The 19,909-nt window shown below is 54.8% G+C and overlaps 1 protein-coding gene across 2 annotated transcripts; it reads right to left on the minus strand.

Annotated features, from left to right (window-relative positions):
* Nucleotides 1–2,014: 2,014 nt before the first annotated feature.
* Nucleotides 2,015–15,880, minus strand: CADM4 (cell adhesion molecule 4). 2 transcript variants are annotated; one of them, XM_027618842.2, is made up of 9 exons: nt 15,752–15,880; nt 6,701–6,847; nt 6,221–6,373; nt 5,895–6,029; nt 5,362–5,526; nt 5,143–5,233; nt 4,558–4,730; nt 3,592–3,720; nt 2,015–3,045 (listed from the first exon to the last, which is right to left on the minus strand). In XM_027618842.2, exons 1-9 carry the CDS (start codon nt 15,813–15,815, stop codon nt 2,936–2,938), a joined length of 1,167 nt encoding a protein of 388 aa, XP_027474643.1. In that variant the 5' UTR covers nt 15,816–15,880; the 3' UTR covers nt 2,015–2,935. The 2 variants fall into 2 exon arrangements, with proteins under 2 accessions (XP_027474643.1, XP_027474644.1); XM_027618843.2 differs by lacking the exons at nt 2,015–3,045; nt 3,592–3,720 and adding an exon at nt 4,238–4,374.
* Nucleotides 15,881–19,909: the final 4,029 nt, after the last annotated feature.

Genomic DNA, 19,909 nt, shown 5'->3' on the forward strand with positions numbered 1-19,909 from the left:
CTTATTTGCATAATCTTCGTGAGGGACAATAGAAGCCCTACGGCGCTGAAGGGGTGATTTGCATATTCCCCGGAGAGGCCGTACTCCCGAACGCCGTGATTAGCGTATGGGGAGGGCGGCGGCTGGCGGCGCTCCTGAACAAAGCGCACGGGCTGAAGGATTGCGGACTAGCGCGGAGCGGGTGGCCTTGTTTTTAGTTGGCATCAGTTTGCATCCGGAGAGGGGGCGCAAGGGCCAAGACACTTACCAACCCCACAAGCCCTCCCCCCCAGCATAAATATTTACTGCTCTCTTTTGTGCCAGCCTGTGCTGGTGGGCACTGTTTTCCGCAGTAGACAAGACACACCTGGCTCCTATCCTCATGGCACCTCAAAGGAAGGAGAGCCACAAAAGTCAGAACCACAACCCAGATTGGTCAGACTTGGGATGAGTGGAGTATAGGAAACTGTGGGAGCCACAGGAGGTGCCTGCCCCAGCCTGGAGAGGCATCCAAGAGGTGATGATATTTAAGCCAAGGATGAATAGAAGCCAACTAGAATAGGAGTTTTTCTGGCAGAGGGAACAGCAAGGGTAGAAGCCTATAGGCAAAAAGTAGTTATGGTTTGATTGAGAAAATGATAGCAGCTAAGTATCCCTGAAACACAGAATTAAGAGAGGGGAATGGCTCCTACAGGTGAAGTTAAGACCTCAGACTACGCTGACCTGACCGTATAGGAAGCTATTGCAGCATTCCAGGCTTCCTCCAATTGACTCAGATTCCCCGCTCAGAACTCTCCAATGAGCTCCCGTTACACTTAGAAAAAAATCCACACTCTGTCATGGCCCAGGGGCTTATACACATGGTCTACCCCTACTTGTCTCTGACTTGACTCACCTCTCTTTATCCACTCCACCGCCTAGCTCCACTTCCCCTCAAACACTGCAATCTCTTTACCACCTCAGGCCTTTGCCCTTGCTATTCCCTTTGCCTGAAAATGCTTTTCCCTCTGATCTTTGAATAGCTGATCTTATGCTCATCATTCATTTCTTGGCACAGGTGTCAATCAGGCAGGCTCTCCTTGATCTTTCAAAGATGGCACTTTGAAAGTGCCATCTTTCAAATCTGAAAGCCAGATTTGCTTTAGAGAAGTGAGTGGTGTTATGGTTAAAGCAGGTTTGGTCATGAGTCCATGGTTGTGGAAGCTGGGGTGAAGGGTGCATGGGACTTCATTATCCTGTTCTGTCTACTTCTGTTTTGAAGTTTTCCATAATAAGTCAATAATACCCCACATCACCTTACTCTGCATTTTATCTTAAGGGTACTTAGGGCAATCTGAAATTTAAGTTTTTTTGCTTCCTTACTGCAGTCTGTTCTCATGGAAGCTTTGTGAGGGTAAGAATGGAGTCACCCTTTTTCTTTGGGTCCTCAGTGCCTAGACTAGGATCAAGTTTCAGATTAGTACTAAGGTGTCTAGAACATCTAACATTTGCCTTTTTTTATTCACTATGGCATCTCCACATCTTTGAGTAGCACCTGGCACAAAGTAAGAGGTCAATGTATTTTTTAGTCTAAAATTAGAATCACTCATCTAAAATTTAGTTGAATGAGGAGGAGGAAGGAGTCAGGAATGCCAGGCTAAGGGGGTTTGACTTGACCTAGAGGTGATGGGGAGCTAGGGAAAGGTTTTGAGCAGAGCAGGGACAGGTGTTGCCAGGGAGAGAGGTCCTTTGGAGATTGATGTCAGGGGTAGGAGTAAGCCAGGGGAAGGATCCAGGCCATTGGCTGGGGATGGGGTAGCTCAGTGGCTACTGAAGAGACAAGACTCAGTGACTTTTGGCTTATGGAATGGCCAGGAGAAAAAACAAATTTCTTGGAAGAGGGGAGGTGCCTTTGAAGAGGTAAGGACCCTCTCCTGGCTTGTACTGTCCACCAGCAACCATCTTACTCCTCTCCCTCCTCCCTCCCTTAGTTCAGTTCCCCTCCCAATATCGTGCAGCTCTGGGCAGAGGGACAGACACACAGCCACCCCAGACACTTGTTCTCTCCTCAGTTTAATGGTGGTTAGTGGGATTGCCAAACCCCCTCCCCGTCCCCTCCCCATACAAAATGTGTTTTTGTTTTTGTTTTTTACAAGAAAAAGGGGGCAAAAGCCAGGAATGAGGGGAGGGGGGTGCAATCTGATATTTTCATACAGATTTTTAATTTTTTTTAATATATTATATATAAAACCATAGAGACCAACGCACCCCCCAAACTCCTTTCCCTCTCCCTGGAGGGCCTGGAGGAGAGATGGGGAAGGCCCCCCCAGGAGTGGGTAGAAAGAGAGACAAATATGGATAGGACAGATATGGGGGGAGGAGGTGGAGGGAAGGGGAGCCCAGGAACCTGGGGATTGGAGAAAAGGGTTGGGGCTGTCTCCCTCACCACCCCCATCGAAGTTATGACACAAAGACACAGAATCCCTGTTTCCATGCCCTCCCCCCACCCTTACCCCCACCGTGCAAACATGGCTTTGCAAAGAGGTGCCCAGAGCTCTGTGGAACTCCTACAATGGCTGGCATGGGGTCTGGGACCCCCAAAGAAATCTGTGTTCCCCTTCCCTGCCCACCCCACCCTTCCCAGAATCTGACCCCCTCCCCACAAGACCTGGTTCTGCAGCCTAGGGGCCGTGGCCTTCCCCCAGTTATCTTCCCCCAACCCAATCCCTACCGCCCTCCCTGGACTTGGGGGGTCTGGACCTTTGGCCCCTGCCCCCTGGGGGGCCCAGACCTCTGGGCCCTTGCTTCTGGCCCTTGCAGAGACCCGGGATCCGACACCCCCATCCCTGCCCAAGCGTCTGAGGTGTTAGTGGTGGGGAGAGAGGCCCACCATCCCAGACTCTGGTAAATGTCTTTGCAGCTGGCAGTGGGGTGGACCCCAGCCCAGGACCAGGCCCAGGCCTGGATGGACGTGGGGTCAGATGAAGAATTCTTCTTTCCTCTTGTGTCCGTCGCTGCCATTGAGAAAGGCTTCTCTTGCTTCTCCCTGCTCATCCAGGCCACTGGCCTCATGGGTCAGATAGGAGCCTGAGGGGTGGCAGACCCCCAGGCACAGGCGACATATATGTGGACCCAGGAGTTGGGCAGAAATATACGGGAAGACGGAGACAGACAAGACATACCAGGCGAAGAAAGAGGGAGAAAGGGAACATACAGGGAGAGGGCATCAAGTCCAGGGGATAGCAAAACAGGGGCAGAAAAGAGGTAAAAGCAGAATTAGGAAGACTCCAAAAGTTCACAGAAAGACCACCCTTATCCGTTCTCTTGGCGGTGTCCCCTTGCTCTGCTCCCAACGAATCCAACAATTAGGAAGATAAATGTTTTATTCAAACCCATGGCCTTAATTGGCCCTCAGCGTTTCACCCCTTTTAAGAGTCGTGGCGGAAAGGCCCGCCCTTTTGGCATCTTGGCCTCAGGTCCCGCCAGATTTCGAATCCCGGATCTAGGCTCCGCCCCCTTACCATCTCGGCTGTACGCCCGCCCTCTTTCCAACCCGGGCTCTAGGCCCCGCCCTCTTCCGGATCCCACAACCAGCCACACCCCTCGCTGAAGTCAGACCCCGCCCCCACTCACCCTTCTGCCGTACTGAGCACCAGACCATGCCCACCAGCACACATATGATCAGAAACACCAGTAGCGCCAGGATGCCGCCCACAATGGCGTAGGGCACCGACGTCTGAGCCTCTACCACCGCACCCGGGTCTGCCAGAGAGACAGGGCGCAGGACCAGGTCATCGGAGGACGGTCCCAGCCCGGCCCCATAGCTGTGGATCGCTTAAACCAGTCCACACACTAACCCTGCTTTTACGTGCCACGCCCCTCAAGTTACTGACACTCCTGCTCCCTTGTCCTGGCTCCACTCTTTCCTGATGCTCCATTTCCACAAAGAATGCGCGCGTGTTGGTTTGCACGCTGCCCGACCCAGCCCCTGAGTCCCTTTGACAGTACTATCCCACTTCCTGCCCCCACCCCATTCCCCACAGAACAGAAACAGCACATCCCTTTTCTTTGGTCTCCTTGACCCACAGAACCTCAGGTCCAAGTCCCTTCCCCCCTTGTCTAAAACGCTCCAGGTATTTAAAATGCTGAGCTATAGGGCCCAACAACTTCCAAAATTCCTGCCCCACCGTTATAAGGGCTAACCACATAACACTTATTTTGTGCTAGGGGCCATTTCAACCCCTTTATATATTTAGCTCATATAATCTTCACAACCCTATGAGGTGGTTGCTATTGTTTATTTCCACTTAACCGATGAGGAAACTAAGGCGCAAAGTTACCCGCAATAGGATGCTGCAGAGCCCAGTGTGAACCCAGACGGTCAATCTGGCCGCAGAACTCCAGGAATTCTGTTGGCTGTTGACCCCAAGGAATCACCCTTTGCACAGGCCCCTCAAACACCCCTGGCAGGTCTTGAACCATCCAATCCAGCTCGCCCATTCCCAAGGCCCCGCCCCACCCAGGACTCCCGGAGACCTCCTCCGAGGCCCCGCCCCTGCCTTGAGCCCCGCCCCCAGGCCGGCCGCTGCCTGCCCTCACCGTAGACCACGAGTACATAGAGCGCCCTCGCGTGGCCGTGCTTGTTCGACGCCTCGCAAGTGTAGGTGCCATTATCCGCTGATACCAAGCCTGGCAGAGTAAGCGTCTCCCCGACCGCCTCGGCCCGCTCTGGCAAAGATTCATTCCCGCGGTTCCAGCGGATCTGGTTTGGCCTGGGCATGAGTAAAATACAGTGAGAGTTAGGGTCACAGGTGCCAACATCCGATTCTGAGTTCTCAGTAATCTAGATATGTAGCATCTCCAAATAAGAGGGTCTTTACTAGCCAGCCCTATCCTTCCAATATAACCTGCAGTCCCGGGCCCAGCTTCCACCCGACACCAGTCTCAAGAATCCTAGCCTCCCGACCCCTGCCCGTTCCACTGTCAGAATCCAAGAGTCCAGGGCCCCACAGCTTCCTTCCTCAAGATCCACAAGCCCAAACGCCCAGACTCCTCCCTCAGGGCGCAGAAGTCCGGGTCCCAGGCCCTTCTGTGCGTCCAGTTCCCCCTTTCCCGAGACACAGGTGTCCAGGTTCCCGGTCTTCTTCTTGTCGGGACGCAGGAGTCTCGGGTCCAGCAGCTCACCTGGGGTTCCCCGTTACAGCACACGTTAGCACCAGCGTGTCTCCCTCCCTCACCACAGCTTGGGAGGCATGGATCCGGGCCGTGGGAGAGTCTGTGGGCGGAAATGAGATGGGAGAGAGATGGTCAGGGTCATCACGCGGGGCTGGAAACCCTCCCGGGGGCAAGCGGCTGGCGTTGGGACCCTCCGGCCCCCAGGGTCCCGGCCCGCCGGGCACTTACACTGCACGTCCAGCACGTACTGCGTCTGCTTGCTGTGTCCGGAGGGCAGCGCCTGGTTCTGCGCCTCGCAGATGACGATACCGCCGTCGTCCTTGCGGTCCACCCGAAACCGCACTGTGCTCGCCACGCTCCAGACCTTGCCATTTTCCTGGCCGCTGCTCACTCCTGCCAGGCGGGGCCGGGAAGCTGTCGGGCCAGGGTTCCGGCTCCGCCCATCGAGAGCGTACCCACCCCGCCCCCCCGCCCAAAACAAATCATGTCGTTTGCCAAGCTCCGCCCCTTATCCACCAGGTACGGGTCCTCCAAGCCACGCCCCTCCACGAACCAAGCCCACCGCCCCAGGTGCCTCGTCCCAAAGCTCCTCCCTCTTTCGCTCCCACGCCCTCTCCTCTATCAATTCATTCCGTAGAGGGGTATTGAGAGGCCAGTGTCCGCCTGTGCGCTCTTCTCCAAGCCCCGCTTCCTCAGTCCCACCTCCCGCCGGCACCTCCCCTCCCACCCCGCCCCGTCCCGCCCGCCACCCCAGGTAGTACCTTTCAGCTCCTTGCGGTCGCGGTACCAGCGCAGGACCGCGGCAGGGCGGGACCGCGGAACTAGGCAACTGAGCTCCACCTCGCCTCCCTCCACCGCCTGCTCCCGAACCTCCACCACGGGATTCTCTGGGGCCACTGCCGTAGGAAGTGGTAAGGGGAGGCGGTCAGCGGAGGCACCGAGGGAGACTCAAAGTAACTAGGTGGAACAAGGATCCCGGGTGGTAGAGGTCAAAAACAGCCAGGTTAAAAAAAATCAGGTCTCAGGATAAGGGGAAAGCAGAGGAGAAAGGAGGAGGGGATGAGTCTGAGGAGAGGGGTGGCGTTACCCAATACAGTGAGCGTGGCAATCTGGTGGTGGGTATCCTCCGTGTAGAGCTGGCAGAAGTAGCCCCCCTCGTCCTCCAGGCGGGCATCTGAGAGCCGGATCCGCACGCGGCGGGGGGAGAACTCCTCAAGCTGGAAACGCTCGTCCTTCAGGGCTAGACAGAATGAACAGGAAGGGATGAAACTGGGGAGTCCTGGCCTCAGGGGTCCCGCCCTTCCGCCAGGAGCTTAGAGACCGGCTCTCGGCGTCCCCTCTCCAGGCAGCCATACCTGTGCCTCTAAGGGGCCCACCTAGTTACTCCCTTGGGGACCCAGAACGATTCAGGCCCTCCCGCCCACGGGACCAGGAGCCCAGACCCCTAGCTCCATGCTCTGTCAGGACCCAAGAGTCCACACTCTCCGCTCTGTCCTCTTTCAGGACACAGGGGTCAGGCCCCAGCCCTCCTCTTTCAAGACGCAGCATTCCCTACCCCAGCACTCACCGCGGGTGCCGTTGAAGAAGAGGGTCTGCCGCGCTGGGTTCTGAATGACAACTATGGACCCATCATACTGGTGCAGACGGCAGGTTATCTCGGCCACCCCTCCCTCAGCCACGGTCACGTTCTCTGTCTGTACTTCCTGTCCAGCCCCTGGGCCAGTAGAGAAACTCGTTGAGGGCTGCAATTCCATCTTTTCTCTCTCCCTCTGTTCCTCTCCCACCCAAACCTCCAAACTCTTTCTTTTCCCTCTCATTCAGTTCATTGCACCCAACATTTCCTGAGGGCTGGACTCTGGGAGACGGAGAAAACCTGCTTGAGAGGGGCTGCCAGTCAAGATCCAGTGGTATGTGCTCTAATGGGGGCAGCACGGGGCACACTGGGAGCCCAGAGGAAGGGGAGAGACTAAGGCCATCTAGGGAGATGGGTGATTAGAGAAGGTTCTGGAAGGAAGCTCCATTGGATCCAGATCTTAGAGTGAGCAGGAGATCACCAGGTGTGGGAAGCTGCTATGTGCTCACCAAATCCCGTCTTTCACACCTGGGCACACGTTGTAGTTTGCCTGCAAAGATGGCCACAATATTCTTCCCATCCCTGTGCATGTACTTTGTAAGTTGACTTCTCTCCTCCTCTCATTAAGGAGGCACTCCGACCCTGTGAATCTGGGCGGGCCCTGTGACTTGCTTTGGCCAACAGAATTTCCTAAAGGTGATATTGTCTGAGTTCTAGAGCCCAGGCCTTGCAGTTTCCATTTGTGCCCTCTTGCTGTCCTGAGACCATCAGGTGAAGATATCCCTCCTAGCCTCCTTGAGGGCAAGGGACCACATGGAGAGAGAAGCCCAGCCAGAAGCCAGCACCAACTGCCAGTCATGTGAGTGGGGCCATCCTGGGCCCTCCAGCCCCACGTGACTGCAGGCACATGAGTGACTCCAGCTGAGACCAAGAGAAGAACTGCCCAGCCAATTCAGTCTGAATCACTGACTCCCAGAGTCATAAGCAAATAACACGACTGTTGTTTCAAGCTACCATGTTTTGGAGGGTCTGTTACACGGCTAAAGTTAACTGGTACAACACGCGATTGGGCTACATTTCCTGGGATGCCTTATACTTAGTTGGGGCCATGTGACCGATTTCTGGCCAATGGGATGTAGGTGGAATAGAGAGACACCCCTTCCAGCCTGGCTCCTGTCACTCAAAATCCTTCTTGCTGGCTGAATGGAGAGGACCCCGAGGAGCCTTAGGATGACAGGATCACAAGCTGGAAGGAGCCCGGGGCCCTGACTGACTGTCCCCTGCAACCTGCATGCACAGGACTGTGACACGAATGAGAAATTGACTTTTTTGTTAAGCCGTTGAGATTTCAGGGCTCATGTTATTGCAGTCAACCTACCCTGATTAATCCATCAGAGGAGCAAGGTAGTGGATTAGTAAGGGGGTATTTTCAGCAGAGGCAGTAGCCTAGAGTAAAGCTCAGAGCTGGGATTAATCAGCATCAGCATCACCATCATCATTGTCACGGTCATCTTCAAAATAAAATAACCACATAGTGGTAGCTGGTGTTTATTAGGCACTTGCAGTGCCAGGCTCTGTGCTAAGGGTATCAGCTATACAATTTCCACCTCATCATCACAATACCCGGATAAGGTAGATACTATTACCAATCCCCAGGTTTTTTTAATTCCCATTTTAGAGATGAGAAAATTGGTCCAGAGAGAGAAAACGACTTGTTCGAGGTAGTAGTCAGAGGGGCAGTGGGGAGGGGGGCAGGATCTGCATCCAGAGCTCTCTCTAATTCTACAGTTTGATTTCACATCCCCTCCTGGCTGTCTGGGTAGAAGGAACTGTGCAAGAGGGGTTGTGGGATTTGCTAGTGAAGGGCCACAAACACCAAGCTCGGAGATGAGCTTTTATCCTGAAGGCCGGGGGAGGGAGGTTTTTAAACAGGAAAAGTGCCATGATCAAATGGGGTTATTTCCCTTTAAATGTGGGATAACTATAGCTTCATGTCTCTGACATTCTGGCCCATTCATTCGAGTGTTTCCTGAGTGGTAGGTAGGTGTTTAGGGGCCGGGTGCCCAGAGATGAGTCAGATGAGGTCCCTGCCCTGGAAGGCCTTCCAGATTTACAGGGAGGTAGACACAAATCACTGTAATAGCCCATCAGAAGCGTTATGTTCCCTGTAAGAGGGCTAGGTAAACTGATTTGGCTGCCGAGGGGTAGAGAAGATTAAGTCTGGAGGATGGAGGCAGAGACAGCTAGCTTTCTACCTGGCATCCACAATTCCCTTTTCTTCTTAGTAAAAGAACCCTGATTGTATTTATGGATGCCCTATGTCCCGCAGAAAGAGATATTTCCCAGACTCCCTTGCAGCTAAGTGAGGCCATGTGATCAAGTTTTGTCCAGTTTGATAGAAGGAAAAGTAATTTCTCTGGTAATTCATGTGGTAATTTTGGGAGGACTTCCTCAAGAAAGGGGATAAGTCCTTTTTCTTCCTTTATGCTGCCTGGAAGTAGGATGTGATGCCTGGAGTTCTGGCAGCCACTTTGACAAGAGGACAAGGGCAGTAGGGATGGTGGAACTAAGAGCCAGAAGGTGCCTCGAGTCTCTGGTGATGCTGTGGAGCTGCCTCAAAAGCCCTGGATGCCTACTTCTGGACTTCCCTTAGGTTTGAATATCATGCCTTGTGTATTTAAGCCACTATTAGCAGTTAATTTAGCAGCTCCTGGCACATCAAGCTTGACATGTCCCATCCTGGCCTCACATATTTTCCTCCTCAATCTCACTAAATATCACACCCATCCACCGAGTTGCTCAGGCCTAAAGACCTTTCCCTCACTCTCACATCCATTCCATCAGCAAGATCTATCCATCTACCTCTAAAAAGCTTATCCCAAATCAACTCATCTTTGTTGACCTCCTCTACCACCACCCTAGCCCGATGACACCATCTCTTACCTCGACCTTCAAGAGCCACTCATGGGGCTCCCTGCTTCCGTGCCTGCTTCCCCTCAGGCCATTCTCCACACAGCAGCCAGATGGATTTGTCAAGAAGGTAAATCAGATCAAGTCACCTCTCTGCTTAAAACGCTCTGAAGGCTGCCCATGACACTGAGAATAAAATCTGGTCTCCTTCCCTGGGCCTTCAAGGAACTATGTGGCCTGGCCCTTCCCTGACCACAGTTCCAACCACCCTCCCGCTACTTCTTCACTCCAGGCTCCCAGGCCCTTGATGTTCCTCAGACTCACTGAGCATGATGCCACCTCAGGGCCCTTGCACGTCTTTCTGCCTGGAATGTTCTTCGCCCTTGATCTTCCCACCACTGCCTCCCTCCTGCTCTCAGTTGGATCTCTGCTCACATCCACACCTCCTCACGGAGACCCCCACTCACACCCTGTCCCTCCACCTCCAGAACACTTTGTCATTGCCATTGGCTCTCTTCTACAGAAATGTCCCTGAAGTTATTTTGTTAATTTGCTTACTTGTTTATTGCGTTTGTCCCCCATCACTAGAATACACACCACACACACCCCATGAAGGCAGGGGTGTCATCCATTGGTTTTACTGCTGCACCCCTAGTGCCTAGAAGTGTGCCTGAGACTTGGTCCGTGTCTGGGAGATGGATGAACGAATAGCTTGTGTCAGGCAGGATTTCATTTCCACCTCACAACGACTCTGTGACATTGTCATTCTCCTCCTAAACACCTGGGTTGATCCCAGCTGGACCACTGGCCGTCTTTGTGACCTTGGGCAAGTGGCATGCCTTTTCTGATGCCTTCCATGTAAAAGGGGGTTGATGCCAGTGCCCGAAGCTCAGGGAGCCCTTCCTGCAAAGCTGCTGTTATTACAAGTCCAGAAACATGCCCGTGCACATGAAAACTGGCCTGTCCGCATATTTTGGCGCTTAAAAAACAAACAAACAACAACAACAAACAGAAACCATCCTGAAGCCTATCCATGGATTCTGGACCTCAGGGCTAACCTAGTGCTACCCCCCATTTTACAGATGTGGAGAATGAGGCTCAGGGTTCCCAGGCAAGTCAGTGGCAGAAACTCAACATCTCCTGGGAGCCATCAGGACCTCGGCATCTCCCCCCCCCCAATTATTCCTCTGCTCTCTGCTTGAGGGTGCACATGGGGTGAGGGTGGGGGGCTTTTGTCTTGTTCCCTCCCCCTCCTGAGGAGTCAGTAACCAACAGTGTCTGTGCCTGGAATATTAATGTCCCAGGAGCTTTTGTTTCGGGGTTGGGGGGTTGGGGGGTGGTGAGGCGGGACTTTCTGGTCTGAGAGGGCTAAGCTTTTGGGACTGGGGCACTGGCCCTTTAAACTGTGTTGACAGCCTGGAGTCGTCATGGGGATGGTGCCTGGAAAAAGGGACTGGGGAGGGCTTGGGAAAGAGTGGCTGAGCAGGTGATATGTAGAGACCCAGAATCCAGCCCTCTCTTCCCTTAGACCCAGGAACCCAGCCCCCCAACTGCCTCTTCTCCCAGGATCCAGGAGTCCAGGCTCCTAGCCCCCTTCTCCAATCAGGATCCAGGAGTCTGGGTTCTTAGGCTCCTTCTCCTTCAACCCCAGAAGTCCTGAGCCCCAGCTTCTCCCCCTTCAAACCCAGGAGTCTGGGCTTCCAGCCCCCTCCTCCTTCAGGACCCAGGAGCCAGGGGTCCAGAGTACACAGCTGCTGGATGTTTCCATGGAGACTAAACGGGGTGGGGGGAGCACTTCCTGGGTCCTGAGTCAGCGAATACCCAAGGGAGTCTCAAGGTCATGGTTCCGCGAAGGTCACAGCCACCCCCTCTGTATCCGCTCCCCAGGGGGCTCATGGCTTCATGCCTCCTTCCCCCACTTCCTCCCCTAGGGAGGTGGTACATCCCTGCGTCCTGAATGAACCCCCCCTCAGCCCCCCATCAATGGCGGAGTCCGAACATCCTAGCACAAAGCTTCAATTCTTCCCCAGCTCAGCCTTGTGAAGGCGCCTGTATTCGCAGGACCTAGGCATCAGGGTCCCAGCCCCTCCTCCCTCCGAAACCTGGAGTGGGACCCCCCCCCAGCCCCTTCCTCTCCCCAGGACTCAGTAGTCTGTACCTCCATTCCTAGGAGTATGGACCCTCAGCCCTCTTCTCCCCTTAGACCCAGAAGTTCAAGCCCCCGGCCCCCTCCTCCCTCTCACACACATGTCCAGGACCCTTAGCCTCCTCCCTCAGACCCAGGAGTCCAGGCCCCCCGCCCCTCCTTCCTCAGACCCAGGAGTCCAGGCCCCCGGCCCCTCCTCCCTCAGACCCAGGGGTCCAGGCACCCAGCCCCCTCCTCCCTCAGACCCAGGAGACCAGGCCCCTGGCCCCTCCTCTCTCAGACCCAGGAGTCCAGGCCCCCGGCCCCTCCTCCCTCAGACCCAGGAGTCCAGGCCCCCAGCCTCCTCTCCCAGAAACTTGACTCCTGGGCCACAGTCCTCAACCCTCAGAACCACAGTCCTGCCTTCCCCCAGCCCCCGTCCCCCTCCCATCTGGGGACCAAGCATCAGGTGGGGGCGTAGGGGTGAGTCAGCAGCCTCACACACAAAGTGCCCCCTGTAGCCCCCACGTTCCTGAGATATTTGGAACTCCCTAGATTCCAGGCCTCAGGCCCAGCCAGGGGGTGGGAGGTTCCCCCTGGGTGTGGGGTCATGGGGGAATTCTTGCTTCCTCCAGGAAGGGTGCAAGCCGGCACTGAGCCCTCACTGTCCTATCCTCCAGCCCAGTGCCCTCTATTCACCCCCTCCCAGGAGAGCCCAGGCTCTGTCACTGCCCTCTTGCCCCACTGAGTGCCTGTAGAGGAGCCTTGGGGCCCGGTTCCCAGAGGACCTATGGGCCTGGGATGGGCCTGGGGTCCGCACTGGCAGGAGCCAGTGGGTGCTTGGGTCTTGGTGCCACAGGCCATTGGGTGCTGGCAAGTCTGACTATCTCCAGCCCCCCCACCTCCCCCACCCAGAGAGAGAAAGCTGCCTTTGTGTTCCCCAAGACGGGGACAGGCCAGGCTCGCACGACATTAACCCACCCCAGGCCCCAGCCCTGCTGTGTCTAAGGTCTTGGAATCCACTGAAGAACCTGACCCCTGCTCTGGGGACTCAGGCGTCTGGCTCATGGGTGGGTGGGGGTCAGTGACAGAAACCTCCCAAGACCTGCACCCTGGGGTGACTCATAATTGGGGGGGAAGGTGCCCCTGCTCTCAGAGTGGCCTGTCAGAACTTTAGCAGGGAAAAGTGAATCACTTGGGAGGAAAACATTTGGGATCAACAAGCCCCCCCCTTCTACAAAGCCCCCTAACTCTTAACAGTCTCTCGGTCTTGTCTTTGTATCTGGATATCTGTTTCCTCAGTCCCTTTCAGTTCAATCCAATCCCTGGCCTGTGGATCTCTGGTTCTGCCTGCGTGCATCTGGGCAGGCAACGAACCTCTCTCTTTCTCACTTCCTCTCGCCTGCCCACCCTGGGCCCTTCTTTCCTTTGGCATAAATCTCATCATCCTTCTCCGGTGTTCTTGGCAGATGTGTAAGCCAGGAAAGAGAGAGAATTCGTTTTTGAAAGGGCACAAAGGGACCCCATCTTCCATCCCCATTTCCGCGGACTGGCCAAGGACAGAAAGGGGGTGATGAAGAGAAAGATGAGGTGGGGACCACGGGCAACCCCTAAGATCCCGTGGCCAAGGTCATTCAGAAATATCCAGTGAGAAGGAAAGCAGACAGGGCCCTCTGACACCATGTACTCCGGCTCCCTAGCTCATGCTGTACAGAAGTGGAAAGTGAGGCTCAGGGAGTGACAGAGGCTGACATAAAATTACACCAGGGAGGCCTGGTCCCTCGGCTCCCGGTCCAGAGGGCTCCCCATGACACCCAGCTCTCTCCTAACTTGTAAAGCCCTATGCCGTTTAATTTAGAGAAAGTTTACAGAAGGGATTAGGGTGCCAGGAAGCAGTGACTTTAAAATGAAACGAGAAACAAGCCTATCGAGCTACCTCCCAGGAATGCTGGAGAAAAGATTCTTGAGCCGGGTAGGCAGTCATCTTAGTCCACCTTCTGATTCTGAGAATCCATCCCCATGACAGTCTAAATTGTCAAGATTCCAGATGTCAGACGGGTCAACATTCAGGATCTCCCGGAGGTCAAGATCTCAGACTTTTAAAGATGTCAAGAGGCTAGAACCCTAATGCTATCAAGGTTCTAGAATATTAAAGGTGTCAACATTCTAAAGACTTTGGGATTCTAGGATCCTGAAGGTGTCAGTGTTTTAAGATACCCTTAGGTTCTTTGTTTCCTGGACTCGTTGGTTCTAGGATTCTATGAACCTGGTTTGGGGGGGCCTAAAAAGGAAAGAAAGAAAAATAAAACGGGATGGCAACGTAGTTAAGGTACCAAAGCGCTCATCTGGGAAAGTGTGGCACGTTTGTTACAAAGAAGGAAGAAATGAGGAAAGTTCCGAGCAATGGCAGAAGACTGTAGAATAAAACAAAATGCAGCGCGAGAGGTCAGCTTTGCCCCTCACCTTGTCCTGAGGAGAGGAAGGCTCTGTCTCAAACCCTGCAGGGGTTGGGGTGGGGGGGTGTTGTAACCTCATCCAACTTGCCAGAAACCCCTTGGGAGGTCTGAGCTGGAGTTCCCTTTCAGGTCCCTGAGTTCAAAATCCTCCCTTTACAGAAAGGGGAACCGAGGCCCGGAGAGAGAGGAGGGTGCTTGACATCCACCGCTGGGGCAAATGGCAGGGGGCAGGATGTGAATAAACGTAGGCCCCCCAGCCCTGTGCCATCTGGCTACACACCTCTCCCAAATCTCTGCACCGCTTCCTGCCCTGCCGCTTCCCAGTCCTCCGCTCCTCCTAAGAGCAGCCTTCCCCACCAGGGAGGAGGGGGTGACCTGTCGTAGGTTCGAGGCACCTGCACTGTGAGAGTGTGAGTGTGTGGGTGACGTTTCCTGACCTTGTCCCCAGCCTCAGGGTCACCCTCTCTTAGAGGTCTCCGGCTTTTCACAGAGTGTGATGAGGATATGCGGACGGACCCCTGGATGTCCTGGAGGGGGGGCTTCTCTGGAAGTTATGGCCTGGGTGTGTGAATGGTTGGGGAGGGGCAGCATTTGCGAGGCATTTGCTGAATCCACGTGTGTGCCCACATGCCAGGGTTCCTCACACACTTCCCCACACACATACATACACACACATTTCCCTCCAAGGCCCTTCAGGGTGCCCTGTCTGACTCAATTCCTCTCCAGGGGCACAGAACGATAAAGGGATGGAGGCATGAAGGATGGAGATGGGGGAGGTTGTAAGGGCAGAGAGACAGGGACACCCTGGGACAGAGGGGGGGACAGATGGTGGGGGGAATGAGGAAGAGAGGTGACAGAGGGGGCTAGAGAAACAGGCAGGAAGGATAGGGGATAGAGTCAAGGGGATGGGGCAGATGGGGGACAGAGAAACAAGGGCGACAGAGAGACAGGGACAGAGAGGGAGAATGGGGGCAGAGAGGGAGGGCAGAAATATAAGGGACAGAGAAGGGGGAGTAGAGAGGATGATGGGGGGCAGAGTGACCCAGTAAAAAGGGACAGAGACCAAGGGACAGAGGTGGGGGACAAAGACAGGATGGAGAGGTGGGGAACAAGGAGGCAAGGAGAAAGGGGGACAGACAGGGGGATAGGACTTCCAGACTGAGGGATAGAGGACAAGGGTAGGCGGACAAGGAGAGAGACTGAGGGACTCAGAGACAGGCGGACAGAGGGACGCAGAGACCGGAGAGAAGGACCGTGGGACCGGCCCGGAGAAGGCGGGCTCGTGTGTGTGTGGGGGGTGGTCTCGGTCCCTTTGTCCCCGCCGGGATCGGGGCCTGTGCGGGGTTGGGGGGGGGCTGCGGCACAGCGGCCGGGGCCCGCGCCCCCCTCCCCCCGCTCCCGGCTCCCGGCCCGCGCTGCGCTTTGTCCCGGGGAGGGGGCCCGGCCCGGCCCCGCGCGCATTGTTCGGCCTCTGCGGCCCCGCGGCAGCCGGGCTGTCACCGCAGCGCGCCCCCCGCCCCGGCCCGGCCGGCCGACCCCGGCCCCCGACCCTACCTGGCCCCGCCGCGGCCGCCCACAGCAGCAGCAGCGGCCACTGGAAGCGCCGGGCCCGGCCCATGGTGCCGCCGCCGCCGCCGCCGCCGCCGCCGCCGCCGCCGCCGCCGCCGCCGCCGCCGCCGCTCGCTCCCGGCCCGGCACCTGCACCGCCCGCGCCGCCCGCCCCGCCCCGAGCCCCGCCCCCTGCCCGCCCGGGGGCGGGGCTCCGGGGCCGGGGCGGGGCCCAGGCCGGGACTAGAGAGGCGGGAGACCCAGGGAGGCCACGAGACGGTGGGGAGGGGGGATGGTGGGGGTGCGACCCCCAAGAGCTGGGGGTGCAGGGGGTGCCGGAGAATGGGAGGGTGCTAGGTGAGGGCAGAGGTTGTGGGGGTTCTGTGAAGAGGTGAGTGTGAGGGTGTTGGTGGAAGGGTGTGTGAAGGTGCAGGTTGTGTGAGGGTAAGGGGAAAGGGGAAGGTAACTGTGAGGGGTGTGTGTGAAGGTTTGGGTGTGTGTGGAGGGGAGTGTTGTGTAAGATTGTGAGCATTGAGGGAGGAGGAGTGTTTTGTGGGAAAGGTGAGTGTGAGAGGCGTTCTGTGGACAGGTGAGTGAAGGTGAAGGTGTCACATGACAGGTTGTGAACTGAGCCACCTCGAGATCGAGATCCGAGAAGGCAGCAGAGGGGTGTCTGGGCAGGTCCAAGAACTCCCAGGGCAGGGCTGGGCGGGGCTGGAGTGAGGCCCCACCCTTCCAGAGCCGGGAATCCAGTGTTTCCACATCATGCATCGTTCTCCCAAAAGAGGCCCCTGGAAGTGAACCAACTGAAAGGAAGCCTGAGTCCTGAGCCCCAGAGAGGGAGCGGCTCCTGTGGATGCCTCCCAGGCCCTAGCGACCAGCTTCCCCACCCAGCTTCCCTGCTCTTCCTGCCGCAATCTCTTCGAGTCCCCCACCCTCCATGTGCCCTTCCCACGTCTCTCGCATCACTGTTGCTGCCTCACCCCTCCAGACTTGGGTCCCTTCTCCCTCCGGGAATGGGTCTCCCTGAGCCCACTTCTGTGGGACCTTGTAGACCTAGTCCAAGTTTATCACCCTTAGGACCCGGGAAGAGTGAGAAACCACGGAAAGTAGGAGATCTCAAACTCTCCCATGCCCTTTTGACAACCAGGTAAACTGAGATGCGCTGACTGTGAATATTCTTGCTCTTTATCTCCGTCACTACCAAAATAGTCTACATCCAGGCCCTCCAGGGAACTTCGGCTTCCAGATACCCTTTCTGTCCTCAGTATCCAGCTCCCAGCATCCTGTCTGTTTTTGGGACCCAAACTCCCATCAACCCCCAAGTCCTCGGGACCTCTAGGATCCTCACTGTTCTCGGGACCAAATCTCCCATCAACATCTCCGTCCTCAGGACCCCAGCTCCAAGCAATTCCTTTCCTTTTCCATTCTCAGGTTACCCTTCGGTAAATAGGGAAAGAGGCCTCACATTTTCTGTCTTAGGATAGGTGGAAGAGAGGTGTCTGACCTAGATGTGGGATACTGGGTCAGGGGGAAGGTAGCTAATAGTTGTCTTTCCCCCAAGAACCTATAGGTCCCCTTGCCCTCGTGGCTCTAACCAATGTCTCCTGCTCCAGCTGAAGAGAATCCAACACCCGGGAGATGTTGGTTTGATTCTCATCTGTCTTCTTGGGGACCCACCATTTCTCCCTTCTGAGGACACCAGGAGAGTGGTGGTCCTGTCCCCATCCTGTCGAACACCAGGGTGCTTTATCCGTTAGAGCTTTCATGCAAGTGACAGCAAATCCAACCCAAGTTGCTTAAGAGAAAGAGAATTGGGTCACATATAAAAAAGTGTCAGCATGGCCTGCCTGTCTCTCTGTCCTAAGGGTAAATGGCTGCCCTCATGTTGCAAGTTGCCTGGGGCCACACCTTTCCTTCTTATGTGGAGAGGGGCAGAGAGAGAAAATGGCAAGACAGATGGAGAGAGCCAGACTGAAGGAGACTGAGGGGGGATGAGAGAAAGGGGGAGCAGAAGCTTTAAGAAGCTCCTTCAGCAGAGTGGGGAGATAACTTCCCCCAGAAGCTTCTAGAAAACTTTTCATTGGGTTTCATTGGCCCAGATGATGCCACCTGCCTATCACTGAACCAATATCAGTGGCCAGGGGATGAGATTATGCTGATTAAATTGAACATGAACCACAGGCTCCCTCCACCCTCAGGTCAGAGGTGAAATCAGCTTTTTTAAACAGAAATTATATTGGGAAGCCCCCTGCTGGGATTCCTATGGGGGGGTGGGATGGGTACACCATGAGTTGACCATTCTTGAATTTTTTGAAGTGTTGGGATAGTGCAGACTTTGTTAGTTGTTTACTCAATATCATTCTGGGAGATACTAGAAGTATGTATTTGGTCTCTGCCTCTGGTTCCTGGCACAGAGGTCCGGAAATCCTTATAATTTCCTGGGTGATAGGAGTGTCTTTTATTTTCTTTTTAAAGATTTTATTTATTTATTTGACAGAGAGACACAGCGAGAGAGGGAACACAAGCAGGGGGAGTGGGAGAGGGAGAAGCAGGCCTCCCTCGGAGCAGGGAGCCCAATGCAGGGCTCGATCCCAGGCCCTGGGAAAGGGGCAGACGCTCAACGACTGGGCCACCCAGCCGCCCCAGAGTGTCTTTTATTTTAATGAGGAGACTCTGGGTGGGCTTCTGGACGGCTCCTGGAAGAGAGCTGGTCACCCAAGAGAGCAAACTGTGATTAGAAGCTTGGAATTTTCAGCCCTGCCCCCCATTCTCTTGAGAAGGGAGAAGGGTAGAAAATGGAGTTAGAGAATGATCATGCCTATGGAATGAAGCCTCCATAAAATTGCAAAAGTTACAAGGTTTGGGGGGCTTCCAGGTTGGTGAGCCTGTGAAGATGCTGGGAAAGTGCTCACCGTGGAGAGTTCCACGCCCCTTCCCGCATACCTTGCCCTATGCCTCACTTCTGCCTGGATGCTCATCCGTATCCTTTGTCATATCCTTCTATAATGAACTGGTAAATGTAAGCAGACTGTTTCCCTGCATTCTGTGAGCCATGCTAGCAAATCCAACCTGGAGAGGGGGTCAAGGGAACCTCTGATTTTTAACCAGTGGGTCAGAAGCACAGGTGACAGCCTGCACTTGCGATCGGCATCTGAATTAGGGAAAGGAGTGTGCTTGTGGGCCTGAGCCCTTTGCCTGTGGGATCTGACGCCTTCTCCAGGTAGATCATGTCAGAGTTGAGTTCAACTGTAGGACACCCAGCCCATGTCACAGAGAATTGCTGGGTGTGGGAAAACTCCCTCAGATTTGGTGACCAGAAGTGTTGTGAGTGTGACAGTGAAGGTAAAGGAGGCACACAGGAGAAAGACGCGGTGGGAAGAACTGGGTTTTTCCATCTATGGGAGAAAAACTGGGTGTTTTTTTTCCCCCTAATACACATTCTCTCCCTCTTTTTCCTTTTTTTTTTTAAAGATTAATTTGTTTATTTTTTAAAAAAAGATTTATTTATTTATTTGAGAGAGAGAGAGATATGTATAGAGAGAGCACCACTGGAGGGAGAGGGAAAAGCAGTCTCCCCGCTGAGCAGAGAGCTTGACTCGGGGCTCGATTCCAGGACCCCAAGATCATGACCTGAGCTGAAGGCAGATGCTTAACCGACTGTGCCACCGAGGTGTCCCTATTTGTTTATTTTAGAGAGAGAGAGAACATGAGCAGGAGGGGCAGAGGGAGAGGGAGAGAGAATCTGAAGCGGACTCAGTGCTGAGCGCTAGCCCAAGGCAGGGCTTGATCTCAGGACCCTGAGATCAAGACCTGAGCCAAAACCAAGAGTCGGAGGTTTAACTGACTGCACCACCCAGGCGCCCCCTGGCCCCCCCACCTTTTTCCTTTTTAAGAGAATCCTGATTTTGTTCAGGCATCTCCCTTTCTTTAGTAGCCAGATGATGCGAGGGAAACCTCAGGAGTGGGGTCTGCATATATTTTGCTCAGTATGATGGTTCCATGCCCCCTTCCAGTGATGGTTGTAGGCATATGTGTATGAAACAAGTCAGGCAAATAAAATGTGAGGGCAAGTTGGCTTGCAAGTGTTGGGTTAAATTCTCTTTGTTTTTTTTTTTTTTTAAATTTTTTTTTTTAAAGATTTTATTTATTTGAGAGAGAGAG

The sequence above is a fragment of the Zalophus californianus genome, chromosome 17 (assembly GCF_009762305.2).
Source record: "Zalophus californianus isolate mZalCal1 chromosome 17, mZalCal1.pri.v2, whole genome shotgun sequence".
Classification (NCBI taxonomy): Eukaryota; Metazoa; Chordata; class Mammalia; order Carnivora; family Otariidae; genus Zalophus; species Zalophus californianus.